General features: G+C 49.6%; 2 protein-coding genes across 2 annotated transcripts; one reads left to right on the forward strand and one right to left on the reverse strand.

Annotated features, from left to right (window-relative positions):
• Positions 1-293: 293 nt before the first annotated feature.
• LOC104537291 (immunoglobulin superfamily member 3-like) lies at positions 294-7,646 on the forward strand (the record flags this gene model as incomplete). The annotated part of the gene is made up of 4 exons (XM_010180119.1): positions 294-704; positions 2,094-2,501; positions 6,269-6,700; positions 7,396-7,646. Coding segments are annotated over 4 exons (1,502 nt in total), but the record flags the coding sequence as incomplete, so codon positions are not given.
• A 3,878-nt stretch (positions 7,647-11,524) lies between these two features.
• ADPRH (ADP-ribosylarginine hydrolase) lies at positions 11,525-19,629 on the reverse strand. Its single transcript, XM_010180118.1, has 3 exons — positions 19,308-19,629; positions 12,648-13,008; positions 11,525-11,912 (listed from the first exon to the last, which is right to left on the reverse strand). The coding sequence occupies exons 1-3, from the start codon at positions 19,603-19,605 to the stop codon at positions 11,525-11,527; spliced, it is 1,047 nt and encodes a 348-aa protein (XP_010178420.1). The 5' UTR covers positions 19,606-19,629.
• Positions 19,630-20,084: the final 455 nt, after the last annotated feature.

The following is a 20,084-nucleotide window of genomic DNA, read 5'->3' on the forward strand; positions in this document are numbered from 1 at the left end:
AGTGAATTAAGAAAGGGAATCTTTTAAAAGGACAGACTGTGAAAAAACAGCTTCTCACTGGGGGACATAGTGGGAGGATCCAGGAGTAGAGCAGGGGGTGAAAGAAGAGAGAAAAATTGGTAGGAGAACATCTAAATGCCTTTGCCTTAAAGGTCTAGTGCAAGCGAGACCCAGGCGAGAGCAGCCATGCCTGCAGTTGTGAGAGGACTCTCTAGTCCTCCCCAAACCAGGTGAGTTTCTTTTCCGTGTTAATGACCCATCTCTCCTCATCCTTCTCCATTCCTTCCTCGCAGTGACCAAGCTGCAAGTGAGCAAGTCGAAGCGGAGCATCACTCTGGTGGAGAACCGGCCCATCCCCCTCAACTGCTCGGTGAAGTCGCAGACCAGCCCCGACTCGCACTTTGCTGTGCTGTGGTACGTCCACAAGCCCTCCGACGCCGACGGCAAGCTCATCCTGAAGACCACCCACAGCTCGGCCTTTGAGTACGGCACCTATGCGGAGGAGGAGGGCCTGCGGGGCCGGCTCCAGTTTGAGCGCTCAGCGTCAGGGGGGCTCTTCAGCCTGACAGTGCAGCGGGCAGAGGTCCGAGACAGCGGCAGCTACTACTGCCACGTGGAGGAGTGGCTGCTCAGCCCCAACCACGCCTGGTACAAGCTGGCAGAGGAGGTGTCGGGGCGGACAGAGGTCACCGTCAAACAGCCAGGTACCACGTGCTGCACCGGTGGGGTCTTCCTGGCATCGGCTCTTGAGCTGTGCTCTTTTTGCCACTACAGCCTTGCCAACCCCTCCTTGCATCCTCATACCTGCATATCCCTGCATGAAGAGGGACGTTTATCTCTTTGATGTGACTCTCCTCCATTTAGGCTGGGTTGGCATGCATTCCCCACATGAAGGTTGTCCATCCCCCCTGATGGAGAGGGCCACTGTATCCAGCCAGGTTTCTATATCCTTAAGAGCATCATGCAGCAGGAGTGTCGACTAGTGACCTACTGAGAGAGAAACAGTGTATGCCTGCCTGGGAAAGTATTTTTATGTTTTACACACAGTTTAATTTTACTCCATGCCGGTATTCTGGCAGACGCAGGGAGCCTTGTCTGCTTTCACTCTGCACTGTGCATATGAGATGTGAGTAACAAGTTTAATGAGGTGGGGAGCTGGCTGCCAGGAAGGGAGAAATCTGCGCTGCTGGTGGTTTCCGTGGCAGCGGACATCACTGGTGAAGGTGGGCTGATGGAGGAGCTAAAGGTGACCCCCACAACCTGGGGACAGAGCCCTCATTTTGCACAAATGAGGGAGGCAGGGAGGCAAGTGCTGTCTCTGACAGCAGCTTGGACCCCATGTGTACTGCTGAGGCAGAGCATTGGTACTTCAGGAGGAAGCCTGCCTTGTCCCCGCTTGCTCTGGGTGGCTGGAAAGTACTGTGCCTGTTGCCCTCTGCAGTGCCCGTACCAGGGAAGTCCAAACCGTGCCCCTGGAAAGAAGTTGTGAAGGCGTTAGGAGCGTACGACGCGTCATTTCACATAAAAGAGCTGACTGCAGTCAGCCCCGCTGCGTATCAATGAAATTGTGGAGCAAAAACCAGGGACGTTCCCAAGGCAGCAAAACACCACGTGTGACTTTGCCCTTGTGCCACTTCCCGTTTTGCTGTGGTGGTTCTGTATAACCAGCTGTCCACTCTCTGCCTTGCTTTTTTCCCTTTTCCCACTGCAGGAGGGCTTTATAGTCAGGGTGTGACTGGGCTCCTGCCCTGTCCCAGGAGGTGGATGAGAAAAGACTGAGGTGTGAGCTCCCTTCACAAGGTGCCTGTGCACTTAGGACCACCCCCAGGTCCTACTGGGAGATTGTGAATTTCTAGTTCCCTGTGCTGAATGGGGCGTTGTTGGTGGCTAGCCTAAGATTTTCAGAAGATGCAAAAAACCATAAGTTCTGTTTTCTTTTCCTCCTCTTTTTTTTTTACCATCTCTTTTTTCCTCCTCTTCCTCATTTCTTTCATCACATGCCAGGCTTGTGGCCACGTGGGAAGGGTTTTGGGTAGAGGAAGGGCCCTTGCAGCCATCGGTCACCTTGTGTTTCTAATGGCCTTTTCTCACAGATAACCGCCTGCAGGTGAACCAGACCCACAAGAACATCACGGTGCTGGAGAACCAGTGGGTGACCATGGAGTGCCTGGTCAGCAGCCGGACCAGCCCCTCATCCCAGCTCTCGGTGGAGTGGTACGTCTGGCGGCCGGGCCACCCAGAGAAAGAGCCGGTGGCCCGGCTGAGCCGGCAGAGCACCCTGCGCTACGGGGACCTGGTGGCCCTGGGTGACCTGCGGAGACGGCTGCACCTGGAGAGCCCATCCCCGGGTCTCTACCTCCTCTCCATCCAAAACGCCACTGTGCAGGACAGCGGGGCCTACGACTGTCGCGTGGAGGAGTGGCTCCTCGACCCCAGCGACCGCTGGTACAAGCGGGCAGAGGACCTCTCTGGACTCATCACCCTCACTGTCAAGCAGCCAGGTAAGGAAAGTCTCATGCCAATAGCTTTGAGCAGTGCTCTGCCCTCTTGGACCGAACACATGAGTTGCCTGTCTGTCATCGACAGCAGATCTGGGCAGAGGGGAGAACCGCTGTGCTACAGACCGCACTTGCTGCTTTCTTGCCTGTCTGCTTGGGTGCACCCTTGCTTTTCTGGAAGGGGCATGGAGCAAGCCCTGCAAACACAGCTAAATGGGCTTGGGATTTTGTTACCACTGCATCTGCAAATTTATTTTTATTGCACCACTTCTGGTAGATTCAATAGGATAGGCTTCTGATCTTATTCACATTTTGATTGAGAATGAGACAGGAGAAGCTATCTGTGCTGCTTAGATGTACACCCCAAGGGCAGGATCCTTGCGTGAATAGAAGCAGCAGAGGAGGTCAAGACCCTTGCTGGTGTCCAGGCAGTTTCTCACACTGCTGCTCCCTGTTCTGTGGGTGAAGAAGCAGATGTGGGGTGTGCAGCAATAAGGGTTCATCTGTCAGATAGGACAAGGACTCGGGCTTCTTGGTAAGGGAGGAGTTTGCTATGCAGAACCTGCCTTTATATGGACAAGAGGGTACTTGAAACCTTCCTGGCCACTCTCTTGCCAGTGACAGTGGTTCAGGCAGATCCTGCTGCATAATGCCACTGTTTTGGTAGAGCCCAGGTACAGGAAGGTAGACATCAGGGATCACTGCAGGTGCTGCTTGTTCTTTCCAGGGTCCAGTGGGGAAAAAAGTGCTACAAAAGTTCAAACCAGGGAGGAAATTCCAGTTTCAACGAGTTGTAGAATTAGAATTAGAATTAGAATTAGAATTAGAAATAGAATAGAATAGAATAGAATAGAATAGAATAGAATAGAATAGAATAGAATAGAATAGAATAGAATAGAATAATAATTTCAGTTGGAAGAGACCTACAGTGATCATCTGATCCAACTGTCTGACCCCTTCAGGGCTTACTGAAAGCTAAAGCACATTATTCCTTAAAAGCCTTTCTATAGCACCCAGTATAATCTTCTCTGTACCTCTTTCAGGAACTGAGGCTAGACTAGCAGGTCTGTAGTTCCCTGGGTCTTCCTTCATGCCCTTTTTGTAAATTGGAAAAACATTGGCTAGCTTCCAGTCAGCAGGGACCTCCCCAGACTTCAAAGACCTTTGGATGATGATCAAGAGGGATTCTACTATAACATCCGCTAGCTCCTTCAGTACTCCGGGATGAATCCCACCAGGCCCCATGGACTTGTGAACATTCAACTGGTGCAGTTTCAGTATCCACAAATGGAAAGTCACTGTTCCTACACTTGTGGGCCTCTGACTCGGGGGACTGGACAGCCTGAAGTCTATCAACATTATTAAAGACTAAGGCAACAGAAGGATTGAATGCCTCTGCTTTTCCTTCATCCCTATTAGTCAGATGACCTTCTTCTTTAACAAGTATCAGTCCAATGTGTTCTTTAGACCTCCTCTTGCTATTAATGTACTTAAAAAAGCCCTTGTTATCTGACAAAACACTGGCCCGTTTCAACTCTAATTGAGCTTTGACCTTCCGTGTCTTCTCCCTATATATACAAACCAGAGCTCTGTAATCTTCCTGCAAAGCCTGACCTCGCTTCCGGCAATCACACAATTTCTCTTTTCTCTTGAGCTCCACGAGGAATTCCCTGTTCAGCCAAGTTGGTCTCCTGTCCCACTTGCTTGACGTATGGCACAGTGCAATTGCCTGCTCCTCTGCTTCTAAAGGGTGGTTCTTAAAAACTGAGCAGCTCCTGTGGACAAGGAAGCCCACAAAAGCAGATTCCCAAGGTACTCTGCTAAGTTTTGTCTGTTTTAACCACAGATAAGCTGCAAGAAGAATGTACCTTGGAAAATACGGATTCCCTAGTTTTGAGGCAAATGACTGAAGAGTAAATGTCTGTCTTGAAGGCTGTAGGTCAGATACCAGTTACGGTCCTCATTTCCTGGGTACTTTCCAGCTCTACAAGTACTGCTGTGGTGCTTTGTGCCTGCCCATTGCAGCAAAGTGTCAGCCTCGTAACTCTGCAACGGAGCAGGTGAAAGGGTGAGATTCTGGAAAGGTTTTAGTGGTCATTTGTGGCCGAGAGTGTCTGTGCTGCAGAGGAGGAGCTCTCTCAGGGGACAGCACAGCCCTTATCTGTCAGGTCCTTGTTTTGGAAACTTTGCTGGCCAAGGTGGCTTGAGCAGAGACAGCCCCCCAGACAATCCCTGTACCCTGCACGGTTGTGAGTGCACCTCTTCCGCCAGGCTGAGAATTGCCAGTCCTGTTGGAGGGGAAAAAGAACAGCAGGGGAAATCCTTGAGGCTCATTTTGAATTGAGGAAGGATGTGGAGTGGGAAGAAGAGAGGGAGTTGGGGGTGCACTAATTCAAGATAATTTTTTTCTAAAACTGTTTTGTTGTTGTCTGTCATGGCAGCCAGTAGTTAACAAAATGACTAACCTTAAAAATAGTGTAGCTTGTGAGGATTAGTAAGGATCTCCATGCTCATCTTTCAGGACTGTAATCATGAGCAAAGAGGGGAAAAAAAACCTTTCAGCGCCTTTGGACAGCAGTTTTCCTCTTTCTGCTTAACCTGCTGAGGTGAAGGAGGGTTTGTGTTGGTTTTGGCAAGCCATTTCCTTCCCTTCCTCCTTTTTACCTCAGTAGTCCCCAGAATCTCGGGACTTAGCTCAATCCTGTTTCTTATTAGGAGTCTTTGGGGAAGATGTGAACTGAAAACACTCGTATTGCCTATGGCCTGAAGAGCTCTGGCCATAGTGAAGATTTTCCTTATGGGGCCATTTCAGAAGTGTCAGGCAGCCTTGTGGCTGATGAGAGCTGGGGGACAGCAGCCCCCTCCTGCAGGGACTTGGGGTCTGCACAAGGGAGGGCTTGCCCAGCTGCCTTCACTGGAGGAGAAAGCGCCTCTTTCTCCATCAGCAAGCTATCAGCTTGCCCTTCCTGCTCAGCTCCTGCCTCGGAAAGGGCTTTTTAATCTTTAAATGAAAGCTTAGATCTGGACTGATTGCGATCCCTGGAGTATGTGTTCCGTGGCAAGATGACTAAACCAAATGTTAATTGCTCTTGAAGTCAGCCTTTAATCAACTCATCTTAGATTCTGGCCCCTGTATCTCAGCTAGGTAAAAAGATCTCTTTAGCCTTGCAGCAAGCACTAGACGGAAAAAAAGAAGAGGGAGACTTCTGGAGGCATCCTTGTTGTGTCTGTGCTGAGGACATCTCCAACCTCTTACCTAAATAACTTCCCAGTTTGCTGGGAAACAGCCTCTCCTCTTCTGTCATACTGATTTTTCAAGTCCTTTGAGCACTCTCAAAGAGAGAAAGAATAAGCATGGAGTGCAATGCTCTTTGTACCAGTAGCTGGGAAGTAGTAGTATACGACTTCTCAGGACATACACCAAACCTCAGCATTTTCTGACATGTTCTTGTAGCACATCTGGATGAGCCGCAGCAGCTTTCTGCTCTCACACATCAGTTGGTGTGAGGGTCTGCACAGGTAGGGTGGTAGCATGGCGCTTGGGGCCAGCTCTGGTTTGACCCTGTGCCAGCCAGCGTATGGTGAGGTGAGGATGCTGAGCCTGTAGGGTTGACCACAAAGGTACTCGTGGGACTTCGCAAGCTGCATCAAGCCTTTGGGTTTCACCCAGCGCTGGAGCCATGACAGTGTGTTTGTGCTGAGATGAGATGAGATGGCTTTGATGATAGCATTTTGCTCAGTGCTCATCTCTTCTCCTTCTGTCATCTCAGATCCCACCTTGCAGGTGGACACGGCCACTGCCAACCTCACGGTGCAGGAGAAGGAGTCCTTCCCGCTGGACTGCAGCATCCTGTCCCGCTCCAGCCCGGAGTCCCACTTTGCGGTGACGTGGTACAACCTGCGGGCCAAAGAGGCAGGTGGCCAGGCAGAGGACGACGACGAGGAGGAGGAGGAGAGGGAGGCAGTGCTGAGCGTGGGCCCTGATGCCATCTTCAGCCCTGAGGCCAGTCGCTGGGAGGGCCGCCTACGCTTCCAGAGGCTCTCGGCAGTGCTTTTCCGGCTGACGGTGCTGCAAGCCGGCGGTGCTGACACAGGCAACTACTCGTGCCATGTGGAGGAGTGGCTGGTGGACCCCAATGGTGTGTGGTACCGGCTGGCGGAGGAGGAGTCGGGGACGGTTGCCGTACACGTGCAGAATGCAGGTGAGAAGAGGCGGTGACCCTCTTGGTGACTTGGCCTTGGTTCAACCAACATAAAAAGGCCAGGGAGTGAGTGGGACTTGGTCTCACCAAATCTGTGGTGCCGGTGCTTTTCCAATCAGCTTGGTGGCTTACACATCTGTGCTGCATTTCACTCTGTGCTAGGGTTGCCCATCCCACAGCTCTTACTGCCTGGTGTGTCTGGGTCAGTGGGGTTTTCTTTTGGGACTCACCCTGGAATCTGGCTTAGGTCTGCGTGAAGGCACACAGGCTGTGGCACAAGGGTCCCCTCCCAGCAGCTCTTGAAGCCATCGGATGGTCGAGAGGCCCTAGAGATAACGGACGTCATTAGAGTTTTTTGGGCCCATAAGGGAGATACCCTAGGGTGCTGCCTCTGTATACCACCACTGAGGAAAATTATGCTTTGCAAGGTGCCCAGCTTTATAAGACATCAGAAAATCCACACCAGGGAGGACTCTTTCTAGCTCTCATAAAACTCTTGGGGGAAAGAAAGCAGACATGTGCCCTGTAATAGCTTTTATTCTGCTCGTCTGTTCGCCACTATTGGTATTTCTCACACCTCACTTCCTGCATTGACACAGATTAATGAGCATCTGTTTTTTGTGTTTCTGAAGAAGTTTGTAGGCCATGCATTGCACAGAAGCTGTGAAATGTGACCGTCTTGTGTCTTTTTCCAGGCTCCACCCTGCAGTCCGTCATCTGCTCCAACGACGCCCTCTTCTACTTTGTGTTCTTCTACCCCTTCCCCATCTTCGGCATCTTAATCATCACCATCCTTCTGGTGCGGTTCAAGAGCCGAAACTCCAGCAAGAATTCGGAGGGCAAGAACGGGGTCCCCTTGCTGTGGATCAAAGAGCCTCACCTCAACTACTCTCCTACTTGCCTAGAGCCACCAGTCCTCAGCATCCACCCGGGAACCATGGACTAAAGAGGCAGAGGTGCCCAGAGGGACGCACAGAGAGAGAGAGAGAAGCAGAGACACACCGAGATCCCTAAGGAACAGAGTGGGTTTTGTTGTTCTTGTTTCATTTGTTTCGCTGTCTGTGCTCTGGCACAGCGGCTGAGCTCTGCGGAGCACCCAGCCCGTGGGGACAGGAAGGCCCGAGGCTTTCTTCAGCACCTGTGGGAACACAGCCCTCAGTCCAACAGATGGAGAGTCCCTGCGCTTGCTGTACATAGTGGATGTTCCTCTCGGATTAATTTGGCTCCCGTCAGTTGCTCTCCTTTGGGCCGTTACATTTTTATTGTCGTTTCTTTTTCAGTCGCTCCAAGAGCTGTCGGCTTCCCCTGCCCTCCACACAGCGAGGGGATGGATCCCGCAGGGCTTTTGGTTCTGGGACGATCTCTTTGGAAGTAAATGTTTTCCGAAACAGACTGTGGTTTTCCTCCTCAGACTTGGTGCCACGGTGAAGCCGGTGTTTTCCCAAGGTGCACTGAGCTAGCTTCTCCTTCTTCCAAAACAAAGCTGGATTCAGCTGGGCTATCAGGAGCTCCATCTCAAAGACTGGCTGTAGCCTCAGCATATTCTTGCCTCCATCTTACTGTTCTCTCAGGAGGGGGCAATTCACCTTTTGGGAGCATTCCCTAGTCTTGGAGAGACTGAGTATTCAGCGTGCTTGCGGTCAGGACAAAAGCAGTTTAGTTTGTCTCCAGGAACTGAAGGAAGGGATGGAAGGAGGACACCTGAAAGCCCTGACTTTGTTGGTAGCAAAGAGGGTCCTCGTACGGTCCAGCTTTCTGGAGTCATGCTCTTCACTGGTGTCCATGCTGCCACCTCTGATGAGGCGGGTCCACTCTGTGCCCCAGCTGCCTGGGGTGGCTGGCTCCAGTCTCTGAGGACTTCAACATGACCAAAGTAATGACTCCAGAAAGGGGGGAAGGGGAAGCTCCACAGCTGGGTTCATGGCCCCTGGATGGTTCAGCCAAGGAGTGCAGTTGCAGCCACGCCACGCAGCGGGGACGTGCAGTTCACCACCATGTGTCACAAGTTTCCCTGTGGCTCACACTACTTCCAGGCACAAGCTTGGACAAGGCAAGGAGCCTGCACCGCATCAGCACCCTGGGGGCTTCCCTGGCCACTTGGGCCACGAGAAACCTTCCCCTGTGTGTGTGCATCTACTTTTTTCATTCCTGGGCCTTTAGGAGGAGAAACTCTTTCTCCGTAAGCTCTCCCTCCTGGCAAAGGTACCTGCTCTTGTTGTAGGCAGTCGCTGTGGCAGGAAATGCTGTTCTTTCTGTGAAAGATATGGCTCTCACGCACCAAACCAGGGCTCTTGCCACATGGGCCACCTGAGCTCCCGTACCCGGTAATGCCAAGTACCCCTGCCCTGTTCTGTGAAGGAAACCGCCTCCTCCCCCATACGCCCTAAGCGTTATGTCTGGCGGGAGAAAATGTTTGCCAAAAATGGCCTTCTGTTGTCTTCCTTGATGTCTTCCTGGCAAGTCCGGCCATTTATTTTTTGAAGTGTGGCTGAAGCCAACTGGGGCGGATGGGCGCAGCTGCCAGACCCCCCTGCCTCATGCGAGAGAGGTGCCATACCCACAGCCACTGTCCTCTTCTGGAGGGTCGGACTGCTCTTTGTGAAGAGAAGGGGACCTCTGCAGATGCTCTGTAGCGCTGGTCCGTCAGACCCTGATGCCTTGATGTTTCAGAGGTGGCGAAGCCTCAGGTGGGAGATCTGCACCACACATGCTTTCTCTCAGCTGGGAGAGGACACATCTGGCTGTGGACCATCCCATGCTAGGGCATTCAAAGTCAGCTGCCTCTGCTCCAGCACTGAATGGCCCTGGTTTCTTCTTCATTGGGAAGCCCAAATTTCACTCATCCCTCTGCAAAGTTTGCCTCCTCAAGACATAACTGCTTATTGGCCCCAGCATACACATAGTATCACTCGCCTATATATATATATGTATATGTATATATATAATCACACACTCACACACTCGTCTTCCCTTTCTGGATAAAGTGTCTGCAAAGAGAGGAGTGGGATGAGAAGTGAATGGAAATGAAGAACCGAGGCACAAACAGCAGCAACTGCAGCCAGTGGGTATTGTTTTGGGGATGTAGTAACTCCTGTACCTACTGCTCCCAGGCAGGAACTGCAACTCATTTCAGCTTTAAAGGAAAAATGAGAAAATGAAGTCAACGGGAGCCGTTCCTTCCTCCTCGCCAGCCTGTCTGCCCCGGAGCAGGGCAGTCCTGGAGGGCTGTCCCGTGACCCCCTCCCCCTGGCCAGAATGGGTCCCTTCCCAGCCTGCACTGAGCCCAGGCTTTTTCGGGAAGCGGCTCCCATGGTCCCTGAATGTACCTTGCCGTTGACATTTCTCATTGCTCTGGCAGCGTGTTGCCCAGTCTCAAACTTCAGTTTTTTATAAAGCAGACTCTTCCTGTAATGACTTTTAACACGAAGCTTTTCAAACCACTCTCTCTGCTATAACTTTCTGTAACGAACTCGAGAAGAAAGAGAGATACCCTGTCCATGCATGATGTGGAAAAATGTTTGGGTTTTTTTTAAAGAAAAACAAACAACTAAAACTTTGTACTATGTTGCACTAAAACATGTTTTATACAACACACCTGAGAGCTGTAGTAAACTGTGTTGAAATTGTGATTCCTATTGATGCTGGTTCTTCTCAGATTTGGGCTTTCATTGTGCCTTTATGCGCACTCCCTGCATAAAGGTGTGCTGAAATTCTCAGCCCGCTCCCCATTTTAGGTAGCCTTTCCCCCCACCCCTGTTCCTCGAGGCATTAACTATTCTCCCACCCTGGTAGTGCATCTCCTTCGTCTTGCAAGCCAGAACTTGCAGACACCTTGCACCCTCTGGCTCTTCATATTTCTTCCTCCTATCCCTTAATTCATCCCATAATAGACTATAACATTTAAGAGAGGCATCTCAGGTCTATTTATTGTATGGCGTACACCGATTTTGAAATTGCTCTGAAAATAGCAAGTACTTTGCTGTGTCATAGTCTGGATTTGAGGAAAAAACATCTTTTTAATAGAATTATCCATAGCAAATGTTAAGCAAATAATCTTCAGCAACCTTGATGTAAGCAGAAGAATATAGGTCACTACAGAAGTTGTTTTAAGTTGATGTAAAATGCAACCTGTTGATTCTCATTACCCACTTTTACCTTGAATAAGGGTTTGGTCAGTAGTCACACATAACTGAAACAGGGAAGTAGCATGAGACATTCTTATCTGCATAGCAAAACTGCTGTGAAATTGTGCAAAATGCACTGCTGACACAGCTGTAAGGTTGGGTTTGGGGTTTTTTCCACGTTTATTTAAAACAAAAAATACGCTCTGCATCTGCTATCGTCTCTGTGCTAAGGAGCAGAGGTTTTAACTACAGATGCTCAGTGCTCGATGGCAAGTGGTGTCCTGGGCACTCCCTGTTGACAGTGCCAGGCAGCAAGCTTGGGTTAGCCATCGTAGGTTTGCCAGAAGGCATCTCTGCCAGCCTGTGGATGCTCCCTGTGGTCAGGCCTGCGTGCCTGACCCCTCTGGCATGCTCGTAGGAGCAGGACCCTTATTTGGGGCAGCTTGCATGGGTTTTGCTGCCTGTCCTGCTGGTGGAGCATTGCAAGGTGTGCTGCAGCAGGTCCTCCTGCTCCCTTTGAGGAGCAGATGTGCAGCCACCACACACACACACACACACACAGAGGAAAAAAAAACCCAGTCATGGCTCTGCCATAAGCTTGAGTGCTTTAATCCAGCGAGTTTGCAAACTGAGTTTGCAAAACCTTGAGTGAGCGTGGGGCAGCAGGTGGGAAACCCTGGGGGGCCCTGCCACCCCCTTCTTAGGCGATGTGGTACAAGTCCTTGGCCACCTGCTCCAGGCGGTCCCTGTACTCCAGGTGGGCATAGAGGGAGGTGCTGACACCCCGGAAGCCGTGCATGGCTCCCCACCAGCAGGCTGCGATGGCGGCGGTGGAGTCACTGTCGCCCCCGTGGAAGAAGGCCCGGTGAGCCAGCTCTGCCCAGGAGTCCCCTGCGCCCAGCAGCGCGTCGTAAGCGATCATGGGGGCGTCGTGCCCGCTGCTGCCCCCCCAGCCATCGTAGCTGAGGGAGGTGTAGAACGAGTCTCTCTCTTCCACGCCGTACTTGAGAGGGAAGGTGGGCAGCGAGACCTCGTCCGATATGCCTCTCTCCGCCAGGTATTTTTCCCATTGCTCTTCAAAGTAATGCCTGCAAAACAGGAGAAGGGATGGAGGGACCGTACAAGAGACATCCCACAGCAGAAGCATACACCCAAGCTCCAGCTGGAAAAGTGCTGTGTCCAGAGTCCGGAGCGACAGCTCGGCAAAATGGAATAGGCGTCCCCCATTTGTCAAACCAGGGACATGATTTACAGTAAGAGGCACAAGGACATGTTTCAGTAAGTTAAGATTTCCCCTCCCTCCCTCACATGGGAGAAGGCAGCCCAGCACCTGCTGCTGTCACACTGCACAGGATTCAAAGGCTCAGAGCAAGAACTGAGTCATCCTCCCAAATTCAGAGTACCTCCACCCCTCTCTGTGTGTGCCTGTGCACAGAGCCACGCTGAATCTGCAGCCAGATTTGGTTATAACTTTCAGACTGAGCTCAGACCTGAGCCTGGTGCAGTTCCCCAGCCCTGCTTCCCATATTTCATCAGATCACGGTTGCTTGAGATGACAAGTCTAGCTGCCTCATGCTGGATCCAAAAAAACTGTCACAACTACATAGCCCAAACACAGACTGCTTTTTTAAAAAACTAAAAAAAAATTAGAGGTATTTTTCCCTTAAGGGCCTTCAAAAACTTTCTGAATCGATTCAATCTTACGTCAGGCATGTGCAGCTCTAGGGGCGATCGCTGAAACTGAAGTATAAACAGAGCTCGCCCTCTCATACGTGAGGTTTATTTTAATCCTAACAAAACCCGGTGCTGGCAGCGCAGCTCACCATTGCCCCATGTTCTCCTCCACGAAGAAGCCGGTGTCCCGCACGTAGGCTTTAGCCCGCGGCAGCACCTCCAGCAGCCCCTTGCCCCAGGCCCGGGGGGGCACGCCGTTCACCGCGTAAGCCGTGAAGAGGGCCGAAGCCAGGGAGCCCAGGTAGCCGGTGGGGTGGTGGTGAGTCATTCGGCCGCTCTCGATGCTGACCTGCACCAGGGTGTCCAGCTCAGCGGGGTGCCGGAAACGCAGCCCGATGCACATGGAGCGCATGGCGGCCCCGCAGCCTCCCGCCTGGGGGCTGAATGGGACCCTCCAGCCCTCTGGCCGCCCTGGATCTAGCTTCAGAGCATTTTTTGTACACATGGCACCTGGACAGCAGCGGTAGAGCCCAAGAGAGAGAACAAAACACACATCAGTAGGCAACAGGGTCACATAATTCAGAAATTGAGGTAAGACAGGCAGAGCAGCAGGGAAGAAAGCATTAGTCTCTGTAAGGGATTTGGACTTCCTTGTGAAAACACCAGTTGTCTACTCTCATACTGCATAATATTCCCAAGCAGACCCGATAATTTCTGTTTGTGAAAATAAGTAAAAAGTCTAGGGGAGCAAAAAACATTCCACTGCTCATTTATGTAGTGTACATTGTTCATATTTGCATTTCATGTTACTTGTTCAATAACTTATCTATAAAACATATATACTATATACGTTATATTATGTACACATATATCTAGACAGCCATATATAAATATAAAGGAGGTTTGGCAGGCCATCTGATCACAGCAATCCCTGATCCAAGGCATGCCTGAGTACCTCTGTGTTTTTTTCTGACAGTTGTTTAGCCTCTTTACAGGACACTTTAAAGACGGTGACCCCATGTGCTCCCCAGGACACTTTCCCATTGCCTCACTGATACAAAATGTTTTCCCGATCTCCCTTGCTGCAGTTTAAGTTTGTCAGAAAGCGATGAATGTACTGTCTCCCTCACCACAGCATGGTCTGCAGAGCTGACTTTACTCTGGTCCTCTTCAATAAGCTGAAGAACAAGTGTACCAGATCAGACCAAAGGTCTGTCCAGCCCACTAGCTCGACTCCAAACACAGCCACTAACAGGTAACTAAGGAAGGGCTATAAAAAAAATGAGGCAAGTGCAATGTTTCCCCAAGGAGACCCACATGGCTTCCAGCAGACAGAGGAGCACAGCCTGCTTGAGTCAGAAGATGGATCCAAGATCCTGTGTTCAGTAACCCCCGGTGGACTTAGCCACCATGAGCTGGTCTCCTTAGCTTGAACCCATGCATGCCGTCAGACTCCTTTAACGTCCTATGGTAACCAGAGCCATGATTTGTTATGCAAAGCATTTCCTTTTGATTTAAACTGCTGTTTGGCAATTTCCTTAAATTCCCCTTGAGTTCTTCCATTTCAAGAAATACTGACTTTCCATGCTCCATGCTATTCAAGACTGTATATGCTTCGTCCCTCTTCCCGAGTTTTCTCCTGCCCTGAGCTGACTCCCTAGTCCAGTTTTGCCTCTCTTCTGGTGGGAAGCAGCACCATAACTCCTCCTCCTTGCCCATCTCCATCTCTTTTCATAGTTCCGCTATTTACTTTTTAAAGAAATTACTCTGCTTCTTCAGAAACTCCCTTGTTAGTCCAGCACATTCACAGGATAAAGCCATCTGCACAAATACATCCCAATTTCAGAGCCCAGCCAGCTTCTCCAGCCAAGACCACAAAACAAGTTTTGAGAGCTAAGCCCAAATGCTTGTGCGCAAGGAAGAGGAAGCAGGTTTGAAACTTTAAATTATCTTTGGTTCTCTTCTACCCTGCCTTTTGCTCCTTGTCTTCTCTTCTGGCCAAACCTTAAATACTTCTTCTCAAGCAGAAAGGTAAATCAAGAGCAGGTTTCAAGCAGCTTCAAGTTTTGACGTGTTGGACAATGGCAAAAGCAGATTCAGGAGTAATCACCGAAACACAGCGTGCCTAGTCCTCCCTCAGACACATAGGGTAACAGCAGTATTTGACATGCTCCTGCACCCAAAACTAGACCATTGCTCCTCTATTTTGCTGCCTAACCGGGACAGGTAGCTGACAGACTTCCAGGTGCTCTGTTACTCTGAAAGTCAAACTAAGTAGAACAGAGTAGCAAGGAAGAAGCCTGCTCTAGAAACTCCACGTAACTCTACGATCCAATTACCCTTGGTGCAATTCGATCACCACGATCTGGGAGCTTGCTAATCCCAGCGAGGAACTGCACCGAGTACTCTGCAGAGCTCCTCACTTCTGCTCTTTCATGTACATGCTCAGCAGTAGGATTTGGTATGGCAGCCTGTCCTACCTGCACATGGCATTTACAGTACCCTCGCAGCCAAAATACCTCCACATCCAAGCGCGGCTTTAAGATTGGCTTCTGGACATGTGCTAACAATAAATAATGTCTGGCTGCTGTCAGGAATAAGGTCACGTGGACCCTTTGATAGTTCTAGTCTGAGTGTCTTTAGCGTATTTCTTTTCCAGCAGCGTTCTTACACTTATTAGATCAGCTCAGGACACAGCCCTCTGTGCAGTGTGAACACGTGGCCCAGCGAATGATCGTCTCAAACTGAAACAGCAGCTCAGTCCTGTGGCTGTCGGGCTATTCGCCCCGTGCGTCTGTCAGCTAAGATCAACTTTGAGAATGGGAACGGCCGATGCAAGTCTCCCCCGCAGGAAAAAACGGGTTGCCAATCAATGCAGCCCACAATATCAAGTCACTTCAGCTCTCCTGAATTCCCCACAGCGTGACCCAGGCACGACCCAGACCTGCTGCTTCTCCAGCCTCATCCATGCCTGCTGTGCCTGCCACCGCCACACTGGTCCCAGCAGATGAGACCCGCTGGTTCTGCAGTGCCAGCCAACCCCTGGATCGGCCCAGATGTTCCTTACACATCCTTCTTCCAGGTGATTTGCAGGGTGAAAATTGTGGGGCCGTGTTTTTCTGCTGGAAGAAGCAGTAGGCAGAGCGTTTGGTGTGGGCAGCACCGGGCTCTGCTGGGACTGATGGCCACCAATCTCTGACTGAACTTCCATGGAGGTTGGTTTTGGGATGTCTCCAAGCGGGAACGCGTTCAGGCCTCTAAATCTACCTCTCAAGTAGGTTATTAATTCAGTACTGGCTACTATGTATCAACATCATTAGAAGGGATATATGTCAGTATAACTTCCAACTTCATGATGATTAACAGAAAATCGATGCTTTTTTTTTTTTTTTCAAAAATCTAACTATTCTAAGCATTGCACTTATGACCTATCACAGGGCATTAAAAAAGCCATGTTTCTAAAATGCTGTGCCAACTGCCCTATTCATATGTTCCTGGTAAAACAGACCTTCTGCCAGGAAGACAAGGGGAAGGGGAGAGAGCAAAGGCACTAGGGTAGCTTAAAATCAAAATCTGCTTAACAAAGACAAAACAAACTCTGTAATCTGGCTGGAACTGAGAGAAAGACATTTTCGTGACCTGTTTGGGCACGCTGAGAGCAGGCAACTCAGTCCTCAGTAAAAAGTGACATTGTTCTTGCATTAACTGTAGTCTAAAGAAAATGAGGAAGATGATGAGGCTTAAACTGTAAAGAAAGACTGGTTATTTTGCAATAAAATGTACTTGCAGATTTAAGCCTGTGCATATTACTTTAGGATATGACTACTGATAACCTGCAAATGAAAAAAAATGCATAAACCAGTATACAACAGCTAAGACTCTTGTGATTTATGAAGCATTACAAGTATTATCCTCATGCTTTTAAACAGTTAAAATATTAAAACATTTGAAAGCCGATTTAGGAAGACTAAGCTGAAATCACATTGTCAAGTCTTTTTTTAAAAAGCAGGTTTTAAAAAAAACCAAACTGCTGTAGGAGTTTTTGAGTCAGGAAATTCTGTTTTGGAAATCCACTGAATCCTGGCTAGGAATCCTTTGTACTAACAATAAGAAAATAAAAGTAACCTGAAGAGGGTACTGGTCTAAGGAAAGAAGAAGTACAAGCAAAAAGCAGTGTGTGAAGAAAGACAACCTGAAGAAGTTTCAAGTACAACTGGACACTATTTCTGGAATAGGCTTCCACCATTCAGACTCTTTATGAGACAGTAACAGCTCTTTGGTATCGATCAATACACATTAAAAAGGTGAATTAAAACGACTACATAGTGGTAAATAATTCCACAGGCAGAGGATTTGGACCGAAAGACAGAGTTTTGAAGTGGAAGGTTTCCTGGAGAGCTGTGGAGGCAGATGCAGTTGTACCATGAAAAGAGAAGCATGGCCATACTTGTGTCGCGTAATTAATTTGCTTCGTTATCTGCAAACAACACTGAATTTGGGGCTGGGGCACATCCCAAAGAACAACATAGGATGTAGGGATTAACCTGCCGTAGAACTAAGACGGCGAGTCCTCTCCTGGGGCTGCACACTCGAGGGACCCTGCCTCGCCGTCTGGTGACTCACAACGCTGTGGGAATCCCTTTGTTACTGTAGGTTTTGGTTTTCAGGTCTGGGCTCTCTTGGGTGGGCGAGCAATATGACTGTGACCCACTGTTCTGGGGGAGTCTCTGCTGGGTGAAAGTTACAGCAACAACTTTCCGTTGTCAGCCTTAAGGGCCGCAATTCCCCGTGGAGTACTTCTGTTCTCAGTAAAAATCCATTTACTCTGAATTGGCGAAAGAAGTTACTGATGTGCAACTTCTATCACTTTCTCTGTGATGTCAAAAGACAAAGGGCAATGGGAGCAAGCTGGAACATAGGAGGTTCAACCTGAACATAAGGAAGAACCTTTTCACTGTGAGGGTGTCAGAGCACTGGACCAGGCTGCCCAGAGAGGTTGTGGAGTCTCCGTCTCTGGAGACATTCAAAACCTGCCTGGACACGTTCCTGTGTGACCTGGTCTAGGTGATCCTGCTCTGGCAGGGGGGTTGGACTGGATGATCTTTAGAGGTCTCTCCCAACTCCTAATATTCTGTGTGATTCTGTGTGATCATTACAATTTATCAATATGCATGGAGACTCCAGCCTGCAGACAGCTTTGTAGGATGTGGATTACGTGTTCCCTTTGGTAGCCGGTCAGTGGGTATTAAACTGTTACATGTCAGGATTTGAGCTCTCAGAGCCGAGTGCCTTTCCTGTGGCTGCAGCAGGAGCACTCCAGAATACTGTTGGAAGAACATTCCTAATTTCCTCCAAAATTTTGCGAGGTTCAGTGTCCATGGACCCACTAAAGAAGCTGCTTTGTTTAGCTAGCTAACCCAACCTTTCCTTGTCACTCCAATTAGTGTCCATAGCAAACTTACTTTAAAATCCTTCACTTCCAAATGAGAACTGCTTTTGGGCATATTGCAGCTCAGCTACTCACAGAAGGACCACAGAAGGTGTGCCATTATCCTTAGCTATTAATTACTAACATATAAACGCTAGGTTCTTCTCCTTTTCATCTCAGGTTTTAGTCACCAAACTTAGATACAAAATAGCTTCCAGGTGCTGCCTCACTGCCAGCTGTGGTTAGTCCACCTTGGCAGACCCCATCAGCTGGGGAACTACAAGATGTTCCATTGCCAAAACACCAGTGAGTCTCTCAGTTTACCCTGCTGACTCCTGCTATCCTGGAAAGCATCATTACCCATACCTAAAGATTTTATTAATTAGGCTACTCCAACAACTGAGACTATCCGTGCTAAAGAACACTGATAGCTTAGTTCTTTACAGGAGGGTAGGAGGTCACTGTGGAAAGGTAAGCTGAATAAATTCCTGCTCGAGTTTCCAACCTGGTTTACCTTGGAAATGCACAGCTCTGTAACACTATGCTCAGTGGCCCTAAGAGAGCGGGATTTGGCCTTTCCCATTTTTAATATCAAATCAGAACAGTCTTGATATATTTCAGCCACTCCAAATAGGCATGTCTAGGCAATTTCTTTTTGATGTATAAACTTTGCATAGCATTGCTGAACTTCAGCATTTCCAGGGCACTTCACGCTGCCCACACTAGCACTAGTCAAATTAGAGGCCCAGTCTCAGTAGCTCCAGTTTAATTCAAGCACCTAAAGGAGTCTGGGCCATGAGCACGGAGACAGATGGGGTCCTTGGGGAGGAGCTGGGTCAGCAGGCCTGGGTGAACTTGGAACTACAGGAATGTGTTGTATACAGCTTGGCTGCAGCATGTCAAGGCGCCCTTCCTGAATACTGCCACGCACTGCCAGCCCCCGCTGCCTGTGACCCAAACTCGGCACCATCAGTGTCTATGCAGAGAAAAGAGAGCATTGAAGTACAGGGCTGATGGTTGGACTTGATGACCTTACAGGTCTTTTCCAACCTTAATGATTATGTGATTCTATGCTCTCCAGCACAAAAGCCACCATTCTTCCCTTGAGTTCAAACATGCCTGTAAGAATCTTTTGTAAACATCAGCAAAACAGTATCTTTTGCATCTAGTTCAAAGAAGCCCAAACCACTTCAGCTTGCCTTATTCTTTTCTCTTTAGTTCATAGTGAGTGTAGAAAACTTTTGCCTTTACATAAAATACAATTAATGACATAAATAGCCAAAAGCAGAGCCAGGGCCAACCTCAGCTCCAAGCTGCAGGAAAGGGAGAGAGACGTTAGTGAGAGGACAGCCATGCCTAGACAGCATTATGGAGGGGTTACCTGGAGCTCTGCCCTTCATGTCGTTCATGCACTCCTTGTAGTTCTTTGCAATTAGGGAATAGAGATGTCCTAAATTTGGGGTTTTCCCAGCAGCTACCAGGGCTTCGGCCGTGGCCAAGTGCATCACCGTGTCATCGCTGACCTTCCAACCTTGGATGCTGAGGTTACGGAGTCCCCCCATCTCCGCCAGCTCCTTGTGGATGGCTGGACCACTCTGCAGGAACTCCCATTTCCCGTTGTAATAGCCCAGTGTGTCACCAACTGCGCTCAGCACCATCGATGCTATGTAGTTCTCCATCGCCTTTGGACACAGTTTTTGCCCCAGGACTGCTTCAATGCAGAAAACGCTATGGAAAAAAAAAAAAGGAGAGGGAGACTGAAAATAAAATCTTTCCCAGTTGAGTATAAGCCTCTACTGCTAAGCTTCAGCGGGCTCCTGGATACCCAGGACCTTTGGCTGCAGGCACCCACCAGCAGTGAAGTGCATAGCAGCTGGGCCAGGGGCAGCTGGCCATGCCCTCCAGGATGCTGCTGCATGTCATAGCCAGGTAAAAGACCAGAAAGCAAAGGCAGGGCTGCAGAAACGTGTGCAGGTTGTGTGACCATACCCACGTTCATCACTTTTTTGTGAGCAAGGGGGTAGAGCAGTTCCCAGCAGCTTTCACACTGGGAGGATCATGAGGCAGAGCTCGTCCATTTGAGCAGGGTGTGGCGGAGCACTAAGCACAGGGGCGCCGCCGGGCCATGCCTGGCCTTGCCCCAGAGGCCGGCTAAACA

Source organism: Mesitornis unicolor, unplaced genomic scaffold (genome assembly GCF_000695765.1).
Source record: "Mesitornis unicolor isolate BGI_N332 unplaced genomic scaffold, ASM69576v1 scaffold28392, whole genome shotgun sequence".
NCBI lineage: Eukaryota > Metazoa > Chordata > Aves > Mesitornithiformes > Mesitornithidae > Mesitornis > Mesitornis unicolor.